This window comes from Panthera leo, chromosome A1 (assembly GCF_018350215.1).
Source record: "Panthera leo isolate Ple1 chromosome A1, P.leo_Ple1_pat1.1, whole genome shotgun sequence".
NCBI lineage: Eukaryota > Metazoa > Chordata > Mammalia > Carnivora > Felidae > Panthera > Panthera leo.
This window is the reverse complement of record NC_056679.1, coordinates 25,528,508-25,553,307: the sequence shown is the minus strand read 5'-3', so window position 1 is coordinate 25,553,307 and position 24,800 is coordinate 25,528,508. Positions and strand designations below refer to the sequence as shown.

The window sequence follows — 24,800 nt, the reverse complement described above, 5'->3', positions numbered from 1 at the left end:
TGACAGTGCGGAGCCTATTTGGGATTCTCTCTCTCTCTCTCTCTCTCTGCTCCTCCCTCTCTCTCTGCCCCTTCCTCTCTCTCTGCCCCTTCTTCTTTCTCTCAAAATAAATAAACTTAAAGAAAAAAAAGTTTATTTCTTGTTCAACACTGTATGGGGATGGGGTGCTAAATAGTTTTTTTACCCTTCCCTATGTAATCGTTTGTTTGTTTGTGTGTTTGTTTAGCTCTACACCCAACCTGGGGCTTGAGCTCACAACCCAGAGATCAAGAGTTGCATGCCCTGCTGATTGAGCCAGGCAGGTGCCCCACCCTATGTAATCATTTCAAATTCTTGCACTTTTTTTCTTCTCTCGCCATTTCTTCTTTTCCCATTTGTTCTCCCTCATTCCCTGTACATGCACCCATCCACACACACACACACTCATATTAAGTCTTCCTGTGACCCATAGATCAAGGTCTTAATCCTTTTAAGTCCATTACTAGGGTGCTCCAGGCTCCATTTTCTCATGGTCTCATATCTCAATCTATTCCTTCTATTTGATCAAGATCAAAGCTCAAAGCAGATCTCTTGACCCTTTATATGTTTTAAGACCCTTTTGTAAGCTGTGACACAAGAATGTAACCTTCCTTTTCAACCCATGCCTGGTCTCCCATCTTTCCTATTAGTTTTCCCAGCTGATTACAGAAACCTGATAACTTTTCCTGGCTCTGTGCTGCACAGACACAGAATTTCCTCAATTGTGCACATGGCTCTGATGCATGATTCAATATATGACTTGCCATTCTTACAGTGTTTTACTGTTTGTTTCTCTTTCAGCAAATGTTCATTCGGCTAAAGCCTATTGAAATCTGACAATGTGTCAGGCACTGTGTTAGCTGTTGTGGATATAAAATGAATAAAACATTATTTCCACCTAGGAGGAGTTCATAGTCTAGAAAGCAAAGGCAGCATGTAAACATGTATACATAGTGCAGGGTGATAAGCATCACACTGTGATGTGAAGAAAAACCAACTTCCTCTGGGGAAGTTAATAAAAGGTTTCATAGGAAGTGACATTTCCATAAGTCTTGAAACCCAAGTAGGAGTTTGCCAATCAGAGGACACTGGTGAGAATGAGGGTAAGGGAAGAATAGGGCATCTATTTATGAGTAAAGGGCATTCAGTGTGCCGAGGCTATGAAATAGTTGAGGAAGAAGATCCTGACCTGTTTGGGAGGTCTGATGGTTGCATGTGGTTGGATGTGTGATAGATCGAGTGGCAGAGATCAAATAAGGAGGGTCTTCGTAAAGAGGATTGAATTTTATGCTAGAGGCGAGAAGACAGAGAGGAAACTCTTTAAGCCGGGTATTTAACAATCAGGTTTATCTTACATGTCTACTGCAATTGACCTAATTATATAGACTCGGGGTTTTGAAATCTAAAAGGGCTGCTCTCTGCTTGTTTAATTGGAAGTGCTCAGGGTAGCCTCTCACTTGAGACACTCTTACTTTATTTTTTGCGGGTCTACAAACAATGTTTTCAGTATACCCAAGGCTACACAGTCCGATCACAGTGCCCACGTGTGCTAATTAACTTATTCTTTTTATTACTCCGACCCTGGCCTCCAAAAATGTTTCTTTTTCCTTGACCAGGGTTGGACATAAATTTACAGCCTTTGTCTCTTTGAACCCCATTTTTCTGTTTTGATGCTGTCTTTCTTCACTTATGATGACCTGGTCTTTAAATGTATTGTGGACATTTTGTCTCCTCCCACCCTGTGTCTTCATCACTCAGACACAACCAGCTACCATAACCACGCCCACTCAAGAAGGTGCCTAACCAGGAAATTTGTCCACACCGACGCGCCGTATTGGCGGTGGCAGTGCGCAGGCGCAGTTCCCGCCTCCCAGCGGCGTGTTTCTCTTTCCGGGGATTCCCAATATCCTGGCGGGTGGACTCGGCTTCTTCAGTCAGCCTCTGGCCGCGGCGTACCGGGTTCTCCAGTCCTTCGTGCCGCAGGACCCCAGCTTCCCGGGCCGCTGCTCTGGTCGGTTCGCCTCTGCCGTCAACAGACCCATGGCCGAACGTGGGGAACTCGATTTGACCGGCGCCAAACAGAACACCGGAGTGTGGCTTGTCAAGGTGTGTGCGCGCGGCTCCGGCTTGCGCTCCTGCTAGTTTAAGTAGTTTAAATGACTCGAGACTGTCCCACTCCGTGCGCCTTTTAAAGTTCTCTACAGCCGTCTCGTTAGAGCCACACACATCTTCGGAGGCAGGAGTCGTTGTGCTAGTTTGCAGACGAGGAAGTTAATTGAGGGACTTTTTCAGTGTCTTTGCGACTTTGGAGTCCGAACCTGCCTGGTACGGATTCCTTTTCCCACCATGTCGTTTTTATGGGGTCCTGTCTTGCTGTTCTCCGACTTGAGTGGTGTATTGTACCCCAGACTGAAGAATTTCTGTATCTTTTTTGGGTGAAAGTGATTTTAGTCACGAGTCTGCATAGAGAGGTTGAGTGAAAGCTTCTGTACAGTTTTCTCGTCCAGAAAGTAGAACGGGTCCCTGTTGGCCCTTAACGTGTTCTTTTAGGTTGATGGCCCTTATTGGAGTTCCCAGGAGAGCTGAGAGAGCTCTGAACTCACGGAAGCAGAGGCCATTGAATTGGAGTGTTCTTCTAGAGCACCGCCGTCAATAAGTGTTTTGTTTTTCTTTTAACAGCAGTCTTGATTAGCCCGAGTGAGCACAGTATTTGTGCTTTCCTTTTCCTTTTTTTTTTTTTTTTTTTTTTTTTTTAAGATTATTTATTTTGAGAGAGCGAGAGCGCGCGTGCAAGCAGGGGAGGGGCAGAGAGAGTGGGAGAGAAAGAATCCCAAGCAGGCTCGGGGCTGTCAAGCGCAGAGCCGGTGGCAGGGCTGGAACTCAGGAACCGTGAGATCAGGACCTGATCTGAAATCCAGAGTCCGGCGCTGAACCGAGTGAGTCACCCAGGCGCCTCCCAAAGTTTATTTCTTTGCTTTACTTTTACGTATTGAAGAGTGTTGCCTCTTAGGGGAGCTTTAGACACATGTATGTTCAAAATGTGATAATGATGGTCTTTGAAGTGTAGGACCTTTGGTTTAATTTTTTTTTAACTTTTATCACATGGCTGGGTATTCATCAGTTAAACCAGGCGCTTCCTGTCCACCTCTCGAAAATAGCTCCCTTATGATCAGTTGGTAGCATGTCAGACCTGTACTATATTTTTCAAAGCACTTGTCACAGCCTAAAGTGATTATGTACTCATGTGTTCGGTGTTGGTTACCTCCTTCTCTCTAGTGCCGGTGCAGGGTGCACTCACACAGTCACATTCCATGAAAACGGAATCTTTTCTTGTCTCAACCAGAATTGTGTTTGGCACATGGAATTGCTCAACAGATGTGTAATGAATGAATGAACAGTCTCTTAGTTTTTATTCCTCAACTCCAGCTTTACTCTCTGGTGCTCATTTGATCTCACAGCTATATCAGTATGACCTAAAAGGCCGGGGTAAATTTCTTCTATTGTATTTCTCCTGTTGCATGCCCAATGGAGGAGAATCATTAAGGAGGAGATCTCCCTTGCAGACTGAAAGAGCTTGAAAAAATAGTGGAACTTGAGATGATGCGTTAGTTCTTGGAGCACAGTAAATGCTCAATGAATATTGTTCGCCTTACACGATTTGGATGGGTGGACTGAGGCATTAACATAGTATATTACGGAGAGTGGAACAGAAGTGCAAGACTGAAAATGCATGTTAACATGGTGTATCCTGTAAAACAAAGGAGATTATTATGCCTAGACAAGAGGGTTTGTGTAAAGAAAGTTGGGACCATATACTTATCCTATTGTGAAATGGGGATGTCTTAACTTTAGTCTACAGGAAGTGAGGAACCTTTTGGAGGGTTTTGAGTAAGGCAAAGATGCAGATAATTCAGGGGGGCAGCGGAAGCTTGAGAGGAAGATTAGCAGAGTCAAAATTTTAAAAAATCACATGGGGCGCCTGGGTGGCCCAGTTGGTTAGGTGTCCAACTTCGGCTCAGCTCATGATCTCATGGTTTGTGAGTTTGAGCCCCACGTTGGGCTCTGTACTGACAGCTCAGAGCCTGGAACCTGCTTCAGATTCTGTGTATGTGTGTGTCTCTCTCTCTCTGCCCCTCCCCCACTCATGCTCTGTCTCTGTCTCTCAAGAATGAATAAACTTTCAAAATAAAATTAAAAAATTAAAAATTATCACGGCATCATAGGTATGTGATAAGTCTGAGGAGTTAGGGAAACTTTTTCAGTAAAAATTGTCGGGATATGGTGACTGACTAAATGAAGATGTGAAAGAATATAATCTAAAATGAAATTTAAAAAACATTAGTATTCTCTCACGTATGGGTATTTGAATACCTTTTATCTGTTTAAAAAGAACTCAACAATTTGTACTTTTTTTTTTTTTTTTTAATGTTTATTTATTTTTGAGAGGCAGAAAGAGCACGAGCTGGGGAGGAGCAGAGACAGAGAGGGAGACACAGAATCTGAAGTAGGCTCCAGGCTCTGAGCTGTCAGCACAGAGCCTGACATCGGGCTCAAACTCACAGACTGCAGAGTCATGATCTGAGCCGAAGTTGGATGCTCAACTGACTAAGCCATCCAGCCATCCCTGTTCTTGTTTTGTAAAGTTAGTTGTTACATTACTTATTGTTTGCAGTATCACAATTTCTTCCTGTCAACTTGGCATACAGTATATCTTCTTTTTCTAATCTTATATATTAAAGAAAATAACAGGCTTGCACATAGGTCTTTCCAGGGTGTGAAAGGACTTTCTTGCCAGTTCTTGTCCTTTACAAATTTATCTCCGAAAGATGATGAGAATTGGTAGCAAATGCTTTCTGCTCTACAGTCTACTCATGTTCTTTCTTTGACAACTTTTTAAAAAAAAAATATTTTTTTATTTTGAGAGAGAGAGAAAGCAAGCAGGGGAGAGACAGAGAGAGAGGGAGACAGAGAATCTTGACCAGGCTCTACGCTGCCAGTGCGGAGCCAGAAATGGGGCTCGAACTCACGAACCATGAGATCATGACCTGAGCCGAAATCAGGAGTCAGACGCTTAACTGACTGAGCCACTCAGACACCCCCTTTGACAGCTTTTGTTTCTGCTCCATTAAAGGAGACCCAGTAGACAGTGGGGTTTGATTTGAACAGCTCTCAGGTATTTTGAACTTGTTTCATTTGCCCCGGCCTTAATATCCAGTGTGATTTTCATGCCCATACTTGAGCATACTTGGATTTTCATCTCTGAATTATAGGAATAAATTATATGACTACATCAAATTGTAATGGTCAGTTTCATTTTCAGTTTTCCTTGTGTGATATTAAAATATAACATATTAATTAGAAAGCATGTCTTTGTTTTTATCCAGTCAGAATTTGTGAATAGAATTACACACCAATTTCAGGTCTGAGGTGCCTGGGTGGATCAGTTGGTTACGTGTCTGACTCTTTTTATTTTTTTACTGTTTTTTTTTTTTTTAACGTTTATTTTTGAGAGACAGAGTGCGAGTGGGGGAGGGGCAGAGAGAGAGAGAGAGAGAGAGAGACAGAATCCAAAATGGGCTCCAGGATCTGGACTGTCAGCATAGAGCCCGTTGCAGGGCTCGAACCCACGAACCGTGAGATCATGACCTGAGCTGAAGTCAACTGCTTAACTGATTGAGCCACCCAGGTCCCCCGAGCATCCAACTCTTGATTGTGGCTTAGGTCATGATCTCACGGTCATGGGATTGAGCCCTGTGTCATCAGGCTCTGCACTGACAAGGCAAAGCCTACTTGGGATTCTCCCCCCTGACCTTTCCCCACTCATTCTCTGTCTCTCTCTCTCTCTCTCTCTCTCTCACTCACTCACTCACTCACTCTCACTCACTAAAAATAAATAAACTTAAAAGATTTCAGGTCTTTTCTCTTTATGTTAATATTTTCACTATAAGTAATACTTTGAGTTCTGTTCTTTGAGGATCATTTGTTGCAAGATATGTAAATTTCTTTCTAGAGGATCTCAAAGTTTATGGGCCATCTTGTACATATTAATTCCATCACTAGAAAGGCATAAAACAGGATAAATACAGTAAGGTATATACACCTAAGATCTCTGACAGTTTTGAGCAGGAAAATAGTTGTTTTTCTGGCTGGAACAGGGGAGGCTTCATGGGGAAGTTTACATTTAAGAAGAGCTTATGAAATTGATCAGTTTAGGAAAAACTTCCCAACACTGCTGGGGAGAACTAGAGTGTGTTCCAGAAAAAGCAAATGTAGTAGAATGTGTCCCAGAATATCCAGTACCTGTACTGTTCTGGCTTCATGAAATGCCATTTCTGGGAGTTTTGAAAATCTTCAAAGACTGATGATCCAAACAGGTTTTGATAGGTAATAGACACGATTAAATTTAACTTTATGATAGATGTCATCTGCTAAAACATAAAGTCACAGTTTTTACCTTGTCAGGAAGCTAGTCCTTTGTAGTTTGCATTACCCTGTTCCTGTTGCCCAGTCTGTGCTACAGTTAGGTTGGCAATTGGTCACAACACTGTTACACACCTTACACCAAATCATGATTTAAAAATTATAGGATGTTTAAAAATATTTTAGCCTAGTTGTTTGGCTTCCATATTTAGACTTCTGGAAAAATCATCTCTAGTTATGGTTGGCTGGAGGGTAAGATACATGATGGGAAAAAAGGAGATAAAGCTAGCAAGGTTATTAGGAGTGGTGGGATTTTCATAAGTAGTGAATATCATACCGAGACCTGAGTTATAACAAATGCTACCTCTTTTTGGGGGAAGAACAAGTGGAGGTATTTAGAAAGTTTGCAGTAGGTCTAAGCAACAGCTTTCTAGCCAGGAAAAAGATGTGTTTCTAGCACAGTCTTCCTCTTTTAGGCATTTTGACTCATGTTTGTTGGAGAAGAGGATCAGGACAGAAGGGATGGACATCATCCCCAGTGAATATTATGTCCTTCATTCAACAACTGAAATGCCAGCAAGTACAGCTTCTATTTTTTTCATAGATAGATAAACCATTGGACATTAGTGGGCAGAGAGAAAGCTGTATACCAGAGAGAGATGCTACTGGAATGGGTGATACCCCTAACCCTTGCAGGAGAAAAAGGAACTTACCTTTCATATATGCCTAATATTTTATAGAAAGCAAACCTGGGAAGTAGATACTTACTGTGTGTTTTTCAGACGATGAAATTGAAGCTTAAGGAGGTTATTTTACTCAACCATGGTACAGTGATTTAAATTTAGAGATCTGTTGGGTGCCTGGGTGGCTCAGTTGGTTAAGCAGCTGGCTTTTGATTTCAGTTCAGGTGATGATGCGGTTTGTGAGATTGTGTGTGGAGCCAGTTTGAGATGCTCTCTCTCCCTTCCTCCCTGCCCCTCCCCCACACACACACTCGTGTGCGTGTGCACTCTCTGTCTCAAAAGAAATAAATCAACCTAAAAACACAAACAAATTTAGGTCTGTTTATATGCTAAGATGGGAAATGTCCCTTTTACAGCTTAGGGCTCTTTTATGAGTTATCTCCCTGGGGAATAGAGGTGATGTGGGGATTTCATATCTGTGACCTTGGGTCTTGTCAGTTCCTTATGTGATCTTCAAAAAACATGGGAGTAAAAGCTGCCTGTCATAGATTGGATTTCCTGGGAAGCTGATTCCGAAGTGATTAGGTTTAATAGGGAGTGCTCTTGGGATCATCACCTGTGGAAGGAAAAAGACTTAAACAGAATTGGGCACAGGGTATAATGCAGTCTGTAGGAGAGCTGAGGATGATTCCATAGGGAGCCCTCCAGGTGTCAGGAGTTGGGGTGAGGTATACCCTGTATTGACCAATCATTGCATGTGGTTTGTCCCAGGAAGAGTGCATGAATTTGGCAAAAGGGCCTCTCTTCAGTGAAGGCAATGTGAAAGAGGGCTAACAGCTAAGGGCTGTCTTGTGGCCACACTCCCAGTAGCTAGGAGGATAAGGCCTTTGGTCCTAAATGGGGAAATGGGGTGCAATGTCTCCATTGCAATGCCCTTAATTTGCTTGTATTCTGGGAGAAACAGGGTTTGGAGACTAGTAGTTGGGGAACTGGACATTTGCTGAAGCAAAGTTGGCAGAGAAGCTTAGGGGAGTAATGTCTATACATGTCACCTTAGCACCTTGGCTCCAAAGTCATGGTTGACCTTAGTACTCTGCCTGCCAGGACTGAACCGGTGGGCGGGTATATTCATCCCACAAGCTTTGATTGCTGGCCATTGTGCCAGGCTCTGAGTCTTTTATGGTGAGCAGAAACAGACATGGCCCGTGCTCTGTGAACTAGGATTTATAGTCTACCGCAGGAGACAGACATCAGTCAAATATTAGTCCTAATGAAAACAGTTACAGACAGATAAGGACACCGAAGCCCCGAATACTGTTCGGTGGGTGTGGATAATAAAGGAATTTGACTTAGTTTAAAGGGTCAAGGGAAATTTCCCTGAGGAAGTATTGCTTAAGTGAGCCATTTTCTGTCGCTGTTTTTGGAAATCTGAGAAGACATTTCCTTTTGTGCCTATTATCTTGTCTCCATCTAATTTTCTTTAATGAATGTGGAGATGGTGGAAACAACATATATCTCATACGTGACATGTTGACAAGAGTGTTTTGGGAAAATGTACAAGAGAGTAGAATTCGGGTGTTCTTATAAAAGAATTATGTGAGGACATGATATGTTAATTAGCTTGACTCTAGTAACCAGTTTACTATGTATATCAAATAATCATGTTGTATACCTTAAATATATACAATTTTGTTAAAACATAAAAGAAAATGTTTTAAAACTTCAACCCTTCAAAAAAAAAGTTTTTTTAGAGGCTTGGGACCATATCAGTTTTTCTTCCCCGTCTCCCTCCCTTTTTTCCAGACTTAATGCTGATGGGCTGGAACTTCTGGGAAGCTCATTTCCATTAGTTCTTGCTTTTGAGTTATGTGTATATGATTGACATACTATCCTCATTGTGTTCGTTTTTCATCAAAAGGGTATAGAATTTTGGCAACCTTTTGAGTTAAATAAGCTGGTGGGGTTCCCTGGGAATTTACAATTTTATTATAATGATGACAATGCAGTATGAGTTCCAAACTTATTTTTATCAATTAACTTCTGAAGCATATTCTTTTTTTAAGTTGTCAGTTGCTTCGTATTAGATACAATGTATTGTAGTGAATTTGATTTCTTTAAGAGAAAGAGTGATGCAAATGGAGTAAGGCAAAAGGGGAGAGAGAGAAAGAGAGAGGGAGAGAGAGGGAGAAAGAGCGTATCTCTAGCAGGTTCCACCACGCTCAGCGTAACCCTGGGATCATGACCTGGGCAAAAATCAAGAGTCAGATGGTCAACTGCCTGAGCCACTCAGTCACCCCTGAATTTGATTCTTAATTTGTTTTAGTGTATGATATATATTGTACTTAGAACTTCTGCTTGTTTGGTGGCCTAAATTGTCATCTTTAGCAGTTTGATCAGAGACTCTTCTGACCTGGTTAATGTAGTAAAGAAGTGTGGTCCCCTCAGGTGTTCCTGTGCTCTAAAATATTTTTGTCTTTTCTTTATCTTAATAGCATTTCAGAGAACCAGCAATAAGGGACAGAGGCAAACTGGAAAATGATGTACTTCACTATTGGTGTCTTTCTTCCTTCCCCTTATTCTAAGGTAGATCTCTGAAATAAGTTTCTCTCTGAGAATGCAGTGAGGTATATTAAAATTAAATTCTGTATCGTAGATGTATCCCAGTAATGCCACCATTGTTAACTGCTGTCATTTTTATTACATTAACATTAGCTCATGTTTCTTCAATATTCAGTTATTAAAATAACTCCTTCTGCGAAATGCCAGGCTATTCTAGCTGCTAGGGATATAGCAGTAAACAGACAAAATATCTGCCTTCTGTAGATTACATTCTAATGGGGAGGGAGAAGAGATGGTAAACAAATACATATATAGCAGGTGATAAGTGCTCTGAAGAAAAATAAATAAGGTAAAATGTATAGAAAGTAGCTGGGGATGCTGTTTTAAATAGGGTGGGGAAAGGGCCTCGCTGATAAGGTGGTCTGTGATCAGAGACCTAAAGGATATTATGGGGGCATGCCCTCCAGATATCTGGGGGAAGAGTTTTCCAGAGATAACAGCAATTCAAAGGCCTGCAGACACAAGGTGCTGGTCCGTGTGGTTAGTCAAGCGAGTGAGAGAAAGTAGAAGGACATGAGGCCATGGGCTAGCAGAGGCCTGAAACATGCAAGACATTATAGGATTTTTACTCTGAGTGACATGGGGAGCCAGTAGCCGTAGAGCTGGCAACGTGGCACGGTGATTATGGAGCTAGACTGCCTAGGTTAGAATCCTGGCTTCACTAGTAATTGTGTAGTTGTTCTGAGGATTAAGTGAAGTAACATTTGTAAAGTGATTAGAAAAGTACCTGGCTTGTAGTAGGCACTATGTACACGTCTATTAAATAATTGAAAGGCTTTGAGCAGAACAGTATCATTTTACTTAATGTTTTAAGATGATGACTCTGGCTGCTGTATTGAGAATAAGCTAGGTGTGGACAAGAGTGGAAGGTAGGAAATCGGATAGGAGGCCAATGTGATTATATAAAAAGTGATGGTGGCTTGCATTAGGATGGTAAGCCTGGAATTGGTGAGAAGGGGCTGGAGTCCTAATACAATTTGAAGGTATTGCTGACTGGGTATGTCGTTCAGTTGGATGTGGAATGTGAGATAAAAGGAGCTATTCAGAGTAACTCCACGGAGTTTCAGCCTGAGTACCTGGAAGAATGGAGCTTTTGCTGAGACATGGAAAACTGCATGAGGAACACGTTTATGGTGGAGAAATTAGAGTTCTGGTATGGATATTTTAAGTTTGAAATGTCTAGTGAATATTCAGATGGAGAGTTTGAGTAGGCAGTTAGATATGTAAGTTGGGATTTGGGGGGAGAGCCTGGATTTGCTCTAAATTTGGGAGTTGTCATACAGATGGTATTTAAAGTCACGAGACTGGATAAGATTACATAAAGTTGAGTGTGGGTAGAGAAGAGGAGTGGTCTGAGGACCGAAACCAGAGCCTTTTAAAGGTGAGAGGCCAGGGAGATGAGAATCTAGATGTGTCGGGACCTAAAAGGAGAGGCCAGAGAAGTGTGAGGAAAATCAAGAGAGATTGTGGTGACTTGAAGCCAAGTGAAGAAAGTGTTTGAAGGAGGAGGAAACAGTTCTCAAATATTGTTGAGTGGCGTTAAAGACGAGGATTAAACATTGACTTGGCAGTGTGGAGATACTTGGTCAGTAGGGTCATCAGTTTCAGTGGAGTGGTAGAGAGTAGAGCCTGTCTATAGTAAAACAAAATGGCAAGGGGGGAACTGTAGTCAGCCAGCAGAGACAATGCTTTCAAAGCGCTTTGCTGAAACGAGAGGCAGAAAAATGGGACAGTGTATAGAAAGAATTATAGATTCTGCTCTTAATAGATGTGTGATCTTGAAATTAGCAAATTTGCTCATCTTCCTGTGCCTCAGTTACCTCATTTGCAAAATGACTCTGTGGGTCAGGAGTCTTGGCAGGGCTTAATTGGGTCTCCTGCTTCAGAGTCTCTCCCAGGTTACAGGCAAGGTGTCAGCCAGGGCTGGAGTCTCATCTGAAGTAGTAACTGTGGAGAGATTGTTTCCAAGTTTTTCTCTGGTTGGCAGAATTCAGATCCTCCAAGGTTATTGGTCCGAGCATTTGTGTTTCCTGCCTGCCTGTTGGCTGGAGCCTCTCCTTAGTTTTTTGCCACCTGGGCCTCTCCGGCATGGCAACTTACTTCATCAAAGTGTGCAGACTAAAAAAACAAGGAGAGAAGCAACACAGAAGTCACCATCTTATGTAACCTAATCACAGAAGTAATATCCCATGTAGAGAAAAATGAATCCTCTTGCACTGTTGGTGGGAGTGGCCACTTTGCAAAACAGTATGGAGGCTTCTCAAAAAGTTAAAGGTAGAACTACCCTATGACCCAGTAGTCATGCTACTGGGTATTTACTCAAACAATACAAAAACACTTATTCGGAGGGATACACGCACCCCTTTGGTTATGGCAGCATTATTTATAATAGCCAAGATATGGAAGCAACCCAAGTGTCTATTGATTGATGAATGGGTAAAGATGTAGTATTTATATATACAATGCAATATTATTCAGTTTTAAAAAAAGAATGAAATTTTGCCATATGCAATGAGTGACATGGATGGAGCTAGAGAGTATAATACTAAGTGAAACAAATCAGTCAGAGAAAGACAAATACCCTATGATTTCAGTCTATGTGGAATTAAGAAACAAAACAAATGAGCAAATGGTGGGGGTGGGGGGGTGGAGAGATAAACCAAGAAACAGACTCTTAACTATAGAGAATAAACTGATGGTTACCCAGAGGGGAGGTGAGTTGGAGATAGAGGTGATGGGGATTAAGAAGTGCACTTGTTGTGATGAGTCACTGGGTGACTCTTGATCTCAGGGTTGTGAGTTCAGGTCCCATACCTGGTGTGGAGCCTACTTAAAAAAAAAAAAAAATAGACATGAACAAATTTTGTAGCCAAAAAAATAAAAATGAATGGAAACAATTAATTAAATAAAAGAATAAAGGTATCCTAGCCAAAGGGGAAGGGGAGTAACATCCCATCACCTTTGCTATATTGTATTGATTAGAAACAAGTCACAGGACCCCTTATCCAAGAAGAGGTGATTACACAATGGTGTGAAGGTCAGGAAATGAGTATCATTGGGGGATATCTTAAGAGTGTTCCTGCCACGTGCGGTAAGCACTCTAGTGTCAACGGTCATCGTCGTCGTCATCATTCTGATGGGGGGGATGATTCGAGGAGAGAGGAAAGAGAGGGTAGAATTGAAGGAAAGATGTCCTTGATCAGACTACAGGGGAAGAAATTCAGGGCACAAGTGGAGGGATTGGCCATTGTTCATGTATTGTTTTTAGAGGGGAAGTCAGGATAAACGGCTCCTGCTTTGGCTACCTGGTAGATTTAGAGGTGCTCTGGATCCTCTTTCCCAGTTGGTAGAGGAAGTCAGGTTATCAGCACAGAGGGAGAAGGAAGGGAGAGGTGTTGTGGGTTTAAGAGTGAAGAGAACCTGTGACTCATCTGCGGTGGGAGAGTGAACTGACTAGGCAGATGGAGTTAAATTGCCAAGCATCTTGAAGGGCTGACTTGATGTTAGTAGCCATATATTTCAAGTGAGACTATTTGGCATCACTGTGTTTTTTTCCAGTTGCTCAGGTGCAGTGTGGAGAAGTAACACAAATAAAACCAATAAATTAATTAATAAAATAAGTAGCAGATAGATTGGCTTTAATGAAGATTAAGTTTCTGCCAGGCCAGTATGATGGAGGAGATAGGGGCAAGGAAATGATTGTAATGATGGGCTGTGAGTCCTTTAAGGAGCGAAGACGGGACACAGGCAGCTGAGGAACAGTGTTTAGATGTTAGAGTCAGTGATTTGAAGGGATGAAAGAACTGTTGGAGTTGAAGTACTGAGGAGAGAGCCAGGAAGATAGGAGATAGTGATTAGAGTGATTGCTTGAAATACAGATTGTGGAAGGGACACTATTACTGTCAGGGAGGAGGTCTTATGGCATCTATATATGTAGAGGGCTCATTTGAACCAGGAACTTGGAATATGATGAAGAAAAGACACCAACTTTCTCCTATGGACTTTATTAAAGAATATGCCTAGTCTTCGATAAATTTTGGTGTAAAGAATGCATTCATAATTGAAGAAGTACCGTTAGGATCTTCTTTTGACCCTTTTGTTTCTGATTTTTTCCTACTGTATATCCAAACAAAACACTATAATTTGGTTGATAGTTAAGTGGTTCTTTTTGCAAATGAAATCTTGGTAAATAGAATTTTTTTTCCTTTCTTGCTTTGGAAGCTCTGACTCAGTTATGCATTGACGTTCATGTTATCATTCCAAGATTACTGGGGGAAATAACAGTGACACCTGACTCTCATTGAGTACTTGCTTTGTGTGAGGTATTATGCTTCATGTGGTATCTCATTCCTCACAGCAGGCTAACCTTGAAGGTATGTACTGATTCCAAAGTTTAAATTACCTCTTAGAAGAAATAGTAATGATTCTAAAAAAAAAAAGAAAAAACGGGGGGGGGCACCTGGGTGGCTCAGTTGGTTAGGTGTCCAACTTTGGCTCAGGTCAGGATGTTGCAGTCTGTGACTTCCAGCCCCACATCGGGCTCTGTTCTGACAGCTCAGAACCTGGAGCCTGCTTCAGATTCTGTCTCCCCACCCCCCGCCCCTCCCCCACTCCTGCTCTCTCAAAAATGAATAAATGTTAAAAAAAATTTTTTTTAGAAATAGTAGTGATTCAGCATGTATTCTCTTAACCTTTTTGGGAATTAACACACCCCCCCCCCTTTTTTTAAATTATGTTTATTTATTTATTTTGAGAGGGCAAGAGCGAGCGCATGCATGTGAGCACAAGCAGGGGAGGGGCAGAGAGAAGGAGGGACAGAATCCCAAGCAGGTTCTGTGCTGTCAGTGAGTGCAAAGCCTGATTCAGGGCTTGAACTCACAAACCTCGAGATCATGACCTGAGCTGAAACCAAGAGTCAGACACTTAACCAACTGAGCCACCCAGGTCCCTGGGAGTTAAATATATATCTAGTTACAAATAGATGCTGGACCCAGACTGCCTGGGTTTGAATCCTGACTCCATCATTTACTAATTATATAACCTTGGCTAATTTGTATAATCCCTGGGTGTCCCAGATTCATACTCTGTGAAATGAGGGTAATTAACAGTACCTACCTTATAGAGATGTGAGGATTAAATGTGTAAAGGTATGGAAAATGCTTATAACAGTGTCAGGAAAGTAGTAAGTATTATATAAATGTTAGTCGTGATATTTAATCATTTATTTCAGCAGATCCTTTATCTTTGGTCAGAGTTATAGTCTTAAGCACAATAAAATTTGATTTTTGAACTCATCTTGAACTTGGTGGTATCTCTGAATAATATCATGTTAGAGTGTTATGCCCCTCTGAGAAACATTTTCTGGTAACCTTTCTCATGTCTGAACTTTAGGACTTACTTGGGAACATAAGTTAGCACTTTGTTTTGTTAAGTTTTTTGGCTAGCTTTAGTTTTGTGTCACCAGCTTGACTGACTTCAAGCTCTTTGAGAATTAAGATGATTTCTTAGTATCCCTTATAGTGCAAAATGTATGAGAGTGTGATACTTAATGATCAGTTATTATAGGCAGAAAGTAACATAGAAACATTATATCATTTTATGTTTAAGAAGTTTGTTAGCATCTAAAACATAGTCTTATTAGTGTTTTATTTATTTTTGTAGGTTCCTAAATATTTGTCCCAGCAATGGGCTAAAGCCCCTGGAAGAGGTGAAGTTGGGAAACTGCGGATTGCTAAGTAAGTTATTTATTTTTGACATCTTAAAAAGCTGGTTTTTGAAATTTTTATAAATGCTTTTACAAGTCATAACAGTTCTTTTTCAGATGGGGAATTTACCTGGAAAATGAGAATGAGCACATCAAGGATTGTCAAGAGATGGTTAGGTGCGCTGTGAGGAGTTGTGTGTGCACATGTGTATTTGTGTGCATGTGTATAGATGTGCGTGCACGCACACACACACACACACCCCTCTCTAGTGATAGGTGTAAATATAAAGTCAGATTTATTGGTAAAACTTACTGGCAGTGAAGCAGCAGAGTATGTAGTTCCCTCATCCCTCCATCTCCACATCTTGTGAAGATGGATGCTTGGGTTGGGCATAACTAGATGTACCCAGTAAGTGCTTCAGTAGAAAGACTTTGCCATGGTGTCACCGTGTGTGCCTATGGAGGTATTGGAAGAGGGTAGGGAACACCTGGAAAACAATGTAAAGGTTTAGTTTCCTGATTAGAGAAATGACCTTGTTAGAAAGGGAAGCCTCTTTCAAAGCTCAGCTGGTGTCAGCCAGAGGCCTTGCATTCCACTCTGTTCATTCAGTCTTAACTCTAATCAGATCTTCCTGCCTACTACTCCATTGCAAGAGCTCTAGTTGGTCTCCAGTGCCTTCCTTTTAGTTAGTTGTTTAGTTAGTTTTTGCTTCACTACAAATCACCCCCAAATTTAGTGGCCTAGAACAAAAACTTTATTATTTGCTTAAATTCTGTGGGGCATTTCTGTTTGGGATTGACCTGGCCTTCCTGGCTAGAATGGCCTCACGCATGTGTCTAGTGGTTGGCTTGCTCTCGGCTGGGACAGTGGCCGTGTGTGTTTTATCTGCAATATGCTCATTCACATGATGGTGAAAACTCCTAGAGCAAAAGAGAGAGAAGTCCCAATACACAAGCACTTAGCAAACCTGTGTTTGCATCATGTTTGCCAGAGTCCTCAGGGTGCAACTCATAGCCAAACCCAGGTTCACGGGGAGAGCAATACAGTCTACCTCCTGGTGGGGGTCACTGTGAAGGATTTGTAGTCCTTTTTTGCCATCTGGCACATCTACCTTCCTAAATCTAAGAGTCACCTGTCAGCCTTCTTAATTGTCCTTCAACAGAATTTTGACATAGTGATCATTCCTATCCTCCAACCCTTTTTTTCATTTCACTTCTGGGACACCACTCCTGATTGTTGTCCACAGGGGACTGTTCCTTCTCAGTCTAATGCTGGCTTCTTCATCTTCTCAATCTCTAAATGTTATTTGACCCCAGGGTTTTCTTTCTAGTTTTTTTTTTTTTCTTCCTTACCTTTGTTCTGACAGATCTTTTAACCCTTCATTTTGTTTTAACAAGATGTTGATTGGAAACAGGCATGGTTTTATATCCAAAGTTCTAAAGTTAGGTAAGGACAAGTAATATCTTATTTTCTCAAGAGATGGTTACACATTTAATAGCAGAACGAGGCTTGAATTCAGGCCTTGAATTGTAAGAAAACTCCAGTAGGTTTCTGTTGTGGCTCTGTCACTTACTATCAGTGCGATTGTACAGGCCACTTAATCTTTTGAGTTTAGGTTCCTTATGCCTGAAGTTGCCTGTTTTGCAAGCCTTTTTTATGAATCCAGTGAGATAGTATGGAAATAGTTGTCATTTATTTGCATATATAACTAGAAAATTAACATATTTCTGGAAAATTGTAGATAAATCAACATTTTTTGGTGAGTTATCATACTTTTATTGAAAGTATAAGGGAATGCAGACTTTGCATACTTTTAATTGAAATCTGGGGTGATCTTTTTTCTTTTTCAACATGGAATCCCTTATAACGCAGATAATTTCCTACTATTTCGGTTGTGGACTTCAGAATTTCTTATAATTGGCTTTCCTGAAAATGGGAGCCACTATCAAGATTAAATCTCAGCAATATGTCACTGAAGAAAGGCAGACTACAGGAAAAATGTATTTTAATGGTGAACCATGTTGTTTTATGTAATAACTATACTAGAGCTCAAGACCTGGGTTCTAGTCCTTACTGGCTATTGATAATTATTTGGCCTTAGCTATCTAAACTGTAGCTTTTTTGTTTGTAAAATGTGGATAATAATGCCTTACCAACCCATAGAGTGTTTTTGAGCAAAAACAGCTTAGGGTTTGTTAAAATGTTTTGTAAACTCAAATGTTGTCCTTTTTCTGCCGTGAATATTGTGTTCCTCAAAACCTCTGTGGGAAGAAAATACCTGGTTGAAGAATGTAAATTTTTGGGGGGGGGGTGCGGGGAAGAAGGGACTAGTATGGGAAATGGGATAAAAGCTGAGGTTCAGGAAACCTCTGCGAGCTCTTTGATCCCTGAAGTAAAGGCAGCATGCTAAATCAGCAATGGTGGGTATGTTGCAGTTTTATCAACCTTTGCTGGGGAGAAAATTTCAAGATCTGCATGGTGCGGTTGTTCATTCATTCCTTAATTTAAAGCAGACAGTTTACACAGTTGCATCTAGTATAGGGTGGCCATACCCCTGGGTTTGCCTGGAATAGTCCCAGTTTACATGTTTTCCCTATGCAGTTACTAATAGTGTCCCCGCTTTCACTCTCTTGAGTATCCTGGTCTTGACAATAAACTCTTTGCTTTTAATGTTACCAGGTGTGCATGTATTTTTTTATGTTAGCTAAAGGACCTGGCAGATCATCTACCTAACATGAAATATAATCAGTCTTGTCTTATAGAGCTAAATCCTTTTAATGATGAGAACAGCTTTATGGTAATTACTAACATTGCTATAGAAATGCTTAAAAACAGCTTGTTCCATGGTAGGTCTCCTGGCTGTCTGTCTTGTTTGTGCTATTAATTCTCTTAGTTTTCATTCCTTATACTGAGTTACTAAATTCACTATTAAATGTAGGGTGATGAGGAATGGCTTTGCAGTGCCTGTGACTAGGTTATCAGGATTTTAATTGGTTTAAAGTAGATATGAGTCATAGGGTTATGTGGCTATAAACAAAAGGCTCCCTTAGTAGATGTTTGTTGTTTAGGATGAAGTGGGATGATAATCTCACTCTTCTCTTTGCCACTTAGCATATGGTGCAAATATTAAGTTCGGTTCTAGTGCTGTACTTAGAGACATGGACAGATAAGTTCCTTTAGTAGAGTGAGACAAGGACAAAGAAAAAACTAAAAAACTCAGTGTCCTTTGAGGAATATTTGAAGGTACTATGGCTGTTGAGAGAAGATTTAAGGCAGACCAGGTGAAACCATCTTCAAATATTTTTAAGGCTAGGAGATACATAGTCAAGTATGGATTCTTAGAGGAAGATTAACCAATTTATGGATGATTTGTGTGGCAAAAAAAAAAAAAAGTATATTTGGGTAAAGCATGAAAACAAGGTTTTAAAGAGCCAGTGTGACATAGTGGCTATGAGTATGGACTCAGGAGTCATTCAGCTCTGGGCTTTATCTAGACCTTGTTAACTTACTAGCTGTGTGACTTTCAGTAAGTTGCTTACCCTCTCTGTTTCCTCATCTATTAAAAGGTTGTGGTATTAATACTTCAGGGGTTCAATGCATGTAAAATAGCCAGTAGTGTTTACTTACTGTTGTGCCACATACTGCATAGTACGGACTCTGTGTTGTGTATGATGTGTGGGTATGGACCTCCCTTCCCCGGCCCATCTCCCAAAGGTAAGCAGCAGCAGTTTGCAGTGCCTTAGGCCAGAAGCTAGGAAGGTCTATGTGGTGCGGTTGTTCATTCCAGCAGAGACAGGGCTGTGGAGTAGAGGAATTGGGAGAGGCAGAGGATGGGGAGAAGACATGCAGGTGGGAGTGCAGCTCTCCCCAAATTGGTTCCGTTTACACCTGAAAACAGGAGAATCCAGCCTGTTGTAACAGCTGGTGACATTTGGGCCATTTCTCTTAGGCAGTTTATGCAATGTTTCTAAAGCATTGTACTTGGATTATTTTTATACCTTTGGATGTGTGATGTGTACTGCGTTTCAGTTAGCTTACGGTTTTACTTTAGGTTAAGTTTTATTTGTTTTTTTTTTTTAATTTAAAAACTTTTTTTTAATGTTTATTTTTGATAGAGAGAGAGAGATAGGGAGTGTGAGTGGTGCAGGGGCAAAGAGAGAGGGAGACAGAATCTGAAGCAGGCTCCAGGCTCTTGAGTTCTAGCTTTATTTCTAAACACATATAACAGTTAGGGTCATATGGGGGCCCACTAATAAAAAATATGTGGACAAAAAATCAATGAGATAGAATCTTTCTGTTATAATATTGACTAAATTTAGAAAACCTTACTGTTGATAGGAGTTTAAATAGGTGCAAACTTTCTGAAGGCCAGCCTGGCAACATATATATATGTGTACACATACATATATGACACACTCACATGTATTCACACACACATTACTGCCCAGAACAAAGTAGAATAGTAATCCTGCTGTTTTCTCTGCCAGTTAGCTACAGTGCCAACAGTTCAGTTCTTGGTGCTGCCCTTATAGAAAGACACGGACGAACTCATCCAGCAGTGTGGGACTGGGATAATGAGAAGGCTAGAAATATTAATAATAAAATATTCATGCTCTTGACCCAGCATTTTCATGGCACTTAGCTTCTAAAAGAAATAAGTCAGTGATGCAGAGATTGAGGATATTCATTTCATCATTGTTATAGAGAAAAATTAGTAACTTTCTCAAATTCTGTAGCAAGGAATTAATGAAGTAAACTGGGGACATTTTGAAATTATTTAATACTTTTTTTTAATTTAAAAACTTTTTATTTTTAAAAAAATTTTTTAGTGTTTATTTTTATTTAAAATTTTTTTTAATGTTTATTTTTGAGACAGAGAGAGAGTGCAAGTGGGGGGAGGGGCAGAGAGAGGGGGACACAGAATCTGAAACAGGCTTCAGGCTCTGAGCTGTCAGCACAGAGCCCGACGCGGGGCTTGAACCCACGGACCGCGAGATCATGAGCTGAGCTGAAGTTGGACACTCAACCGATGAAGCCACCCAGGCGCCCCTAATGTTTATTTATTTTTGAGAGCGGGACACAGAGTGTGAGTGCGGGAGGGTCAGAGAGACAGGGAGACAGAGTCTGAAGCAGGCTCCAGGCTCTGGGCCGGCCACACAGACACCAACGCGGAGCTTGAACTCACAAACGGTGAGATCAGACCTGAGCCAAAGTTGGATGCTTAACCGACTGAGCCACCACCCCCAAAAACTTTTTCATTAAAAAAAAAAATTATTTTAATTTTTAAGTAGGCCTATGCCCGGTGTGGGTCTTGGACTCATGACCCCGAGATCAAGAGTCCTGTATGTTCCACCGACTGAGCCAGCCAGGCACCCCAGTATTTTCATTTTAAAACAATGTCAAGCTACAGAAAAGTTAGTTAGAAGAACAGTATAAAGAACTTTTGTGGTTCTTTGGTGACTACAAAAAGGACATTCTCCTACAACAATCACAGCACACCCCTCCAAATCAGTAGGTTAACATCATATGGTACTGCCTAATCCTTAGACTTTATTCAGGGTTTGCCACTTATCTCCAGACTGTTTTATAGCAAAAGGATCCAGTCCACAACGTTGAATTACATTCTGTTGTCCGTTCTCTCAGTTTCCTTAAATCTAGAACATTTGGAAGTCTTTGATTGACTTGTATACTGTGTAAGTGTCAACATGCTTGATGTTTACAAGGCTGTTATTTTATGTAATTTGAGTTTGATGTTTCTTCATGATTAGATTGGGGTTGTATACCAGGTGAAACTGGGTTCTTACTGTATTTTAGCAAGGTTTATGTGTTTTCATTTTGTCCCATTACTGGTAGTGGTAACTTTGATCACTTGATTAAGGAGCGTCTTCTATGCTTTTTCACTGTAAATTTACTCTTTTCCCTTTTATAATTAATATTCTGTGAGGTGGTACTTGGAGACTATGTATATATTCCATGTCTTTTTTTTTAATGTTTATTTATTTTTGAGGGAGAGAGACAGAGTGCAAGTGGGGGAGGGGCAGAGAGAGAGAGAATGAGAGAGAATAGAATCCAAAGCAGGCTCCAGGCTCCAGGCTCCAAGCTGTCAGCACAGGGCCTGATGTGGGGCTCGAACTCACAGACTGCAAGATCATGACCTGAGCCACAGTTGGACACCTAACCAACTGAGCCACCCAGGTGCCCCTGTGTATTCCTTTCTCATCAGATTTTCCACTTTATTAATTTAGCTATGTTAGTGTGAACTCATGGATTCCAGTTTTAGTCAGTGAGTCACAGTTTGTTACTGTCATCATTTATTCTCATGTTCAAATTGTCCAAAATGCAGCCACCGGAAGCTCCTCCTAGCCCGGTTCCCATGCCCCTTTGTAAAGTGTACAGTTCAGTAGTGCAGCCCCATGGCCTTTTGGCATGTCTCCATCATTCTTTGAGCACTTACTTTTTGTCATAGAAAAATGGTTTTGGACTCACCTTGCGTATTTCTGTCAGAGCCTGGAGTCAGGCATTTCTCCATGGAGTCCTAGTTCTTCTTCTTCTTTTTTAATGTTTATTTATTTATTTTGAGGGGTGGGAGGCGGGGAAAGAGGGAGAGAGGGAGAATGAGAATATCCCAAGCAGGCTCCACGCTGTCAGCACAGAACCTGACTTGGGGCTCCATCTCACGAACTGTGAGATCATGACCTGAGTGGAAATCAAGAGTCAGACGCTTAACCCACTGAGCCACCCAGGCACACCCCCCCCCCCCAAACACACACCCCTTTATTTCCTGACCCTGCTAGGTTCTGACACACTTCTTGTTGAAGCATTCCTCTATAGGGATGCCTTCCTTACCCTCCTGGGCACTGACACCTCGCCCCAGGCTATCCCCTCAGCCCCAGGCACTTGCTTTCCATCCCATTTGGGTTATGCTGCCTCTTCTCAACCCAGTCTTCAGATACCCACCTTCCTTGGCTCCATCTAATGGTTTTTGAGCTGACTTTTCAAGAAGGGAATGTATGAATAGGAATTAAAACAAAACCAACAAAAAATCCTGGAGCACAGTTAAAGACTTGGTATTATTTGGTTGATTTTTTTAACCTTCAAAAAGGGGGTGTTTTATTGGCTGTCAGTAATTAGTGAAAAGTCTCCTCCCATTGATGTCAAATCTGAGAAGTATTTAAAAAGTGTAAGAAAAAGGAAAGACAATTTTCTAGAAAGACCAGAGGAACTGGATTGGAGTGTAAAGAAATAGTGGCGGGGTATTGAGAAGTGGACTCAGAGTGACGAAGGACTGGCTGCACAGCATCGTGAGGCATTCATTCAGTGAAAGGGTGGGCTACATGTTCACTGCGTTCATTTCTGAGGATATTACCGTGTTTTACAGTAGTTGATGTTTATAATTTTAACCACAGGTTATCATGAAAAAGGTATATTTTATTGGTAATATTGAATGACAAAAGGTCGTGTATACTTCATACATTTATATGCCAAGACAAAAGAATATCTAATCCTTTAAAAAATAAGTCTTAAGTCTTTTTTATTCTAGAAAATTAACTCATCCAGAGTTCATCAATCTCTTATCATTCCAGCCAAGATGATGTTATAAATAAATATATGAAAATAAAATTGTCATCCCCTGTTGTGTTCTCTAATTGCATCTGGGTGATTTTCTGTCCCCAGACTGGAAATGTCAGCATGATCTTTAATCAGTCCTTTTCCCCTTGCTGCCTACTTCCAATCATTTCTTCTTCTGTCAGTTCTGACAGCTCAGATATCCTGCCACACACTCCTCCTCTTTGCATTCTGCCATTGCCTGGTTAAAGCCTTCATTACTTTTTTGTGAGTTTTTGCATTAACCTCAATTCAATTCAGTAAACATTCTGCAAGTGCTTTCCCTGCATCTTTGCCTTTATTTTGATTGCGGCACCTCTGTCTGAAAGGTTAGCTTAATTAAATGTCCTAGAAGCCAGGTCCAGGAGTAATAGGGAAGGGACTGCGATGAATTCATTGCCTGTCTGCGCATGTCAAAGGGATTATTGTCATACTGAATTGAGGGGTGGGTGAGGGCACTATCGCTGCCAAATCTTCCAGTCTTTTGAGAGGAGCTGCAAATGCATATTTTTACATGAAATCTTAGAATTTTTTCACTTCTCTTTTAGGTGCTTCCCAACAAAAGGGTGGTCAACATTGCATTTTAATATGTGAAAGACTCTGAGGAGTCCTGCAGTAAACAAATCTGTTTAAGATTCTGGATTCCTTAGTCTGGCCCAAGAGGCTCTTTACCTACTGCTTGACTCAAGCCTGCCATTCACTGATGTTAGAAAGAATGTGCTAGATCTTCTCACTTCTGTGTTTAATTGGATTACTCTCTTAACCTGGAATGCCTCCGTGTTGTTGACCTCATCTCTCATTTAATTTGTCTTTTGCTAGCTTTCTCATCTGCATTTTCCTGACAGCACGTTGTACCTGTCATAAAGTTATTATCCTGTTTATGTTGTTCATGGATCGAATCATTTTGCATTAAACTAGGACCTTTGAGGACAAAGACCTGTATTCATACTGTATACCATGCACTTGGCACAATGCCTAATGTTTGTAGACACTTCATCACAGAATGAGTGGTTGAGCCTCTGAGTGAAGGCAGGTTGGAACTCAGTCTGGTGTTATGGAGAAACAGTAGTTTTCTAACTGGTCTTCATATCCATTTTATATATATTTTCTGGTGCAAGTTTCTAGGAGCATATTTTATACTGTATTCTTTTGTTCATGCAATACATGTGGCTCTCCATTGCCTAAGGAATAAAGTCCATGCTCTGCACTGTGATATTCAAGATACTCTGTGGTCTAGCCTCAGTTCTCCTTTATAGTTCATCTCCCACTATTCCTTAGTTTGTACTCTCTGAGCCAAATGTGACTACATTTTCATGATCAGACTCTTTGTGGCTTTGCTCAGCTGATACGTCTGATACTATTTTCCTGTCTCAGCCTATTGAAATCCCAGTACCCTTCAAGACTTAGCTCAGGCTTTCTCTTTTGTTAAGCCATTCCTCAACTCCTAGAATGGAAGAAATGGTCTCCTATCTGATCCTGGCACATTGGGATTCTCTTAAACATTAATTAAAATTTATCTCTTGTAGTTATGGATATAGCTTTTATATCTTCTGGCTGGGAACAGATATTACATCCAGTACTTTGCTTAGAGTAGATATTTAATACATGGTTTTTAAAATTAGACTATTATATAGTATGCAGAAATAAAGGTAACAGTAACAAGATCATTACTTGGATAAACTGTTATTAGGACAGGTTGCAATAGTGTTAAGTGATATAAATTTATACTATGTACACAGGGGATTAATGT

The 24,800-nt window shown here is 40.9% G+C and overlaps 1 protein-coding gene across 4 annotated transcripts in view; it reads left to right on the top strand.

The window, feature by feature from the left end:
- Positions 1 to 24,800, top strand: part of GTF2F2 (general transcription factor IIF subunit 2) — a 200,459-nt gene that overhangs the window by 44,457 nt on the left and 131,202 nt on the right. The window contains exons 1-3 of one of the 4 annotated variants that reach the window (XM_042922791.1): positions 2,215 to 2,343; positions 9,614 to 9,704; positions 15,402 to 15,475. In XM_042922791.1, coding sequence (XP_042778725.1) covers positions 9,657 to 9,704; positions 15,402 to 15,475 — 122 coding nt within the window. In that variant the 5' untranslated portion in view covers positions 2,215 to 2,343; positions 9,614 to 9,656. Of the gene's footprint in view, positions 1 to 1,659; positions 2,125 to 2,214; positions 2,344 to 9,613; positions 9,705 to 13,961; positions 14,114 to 15,401; positions 15,476 to 24,800 lie in introns of those variants that run through there. The other 3 variants (XM_042922870.1, XM_042922713.1, XM_042922631.1) reach the window with 3 other exon arrangements.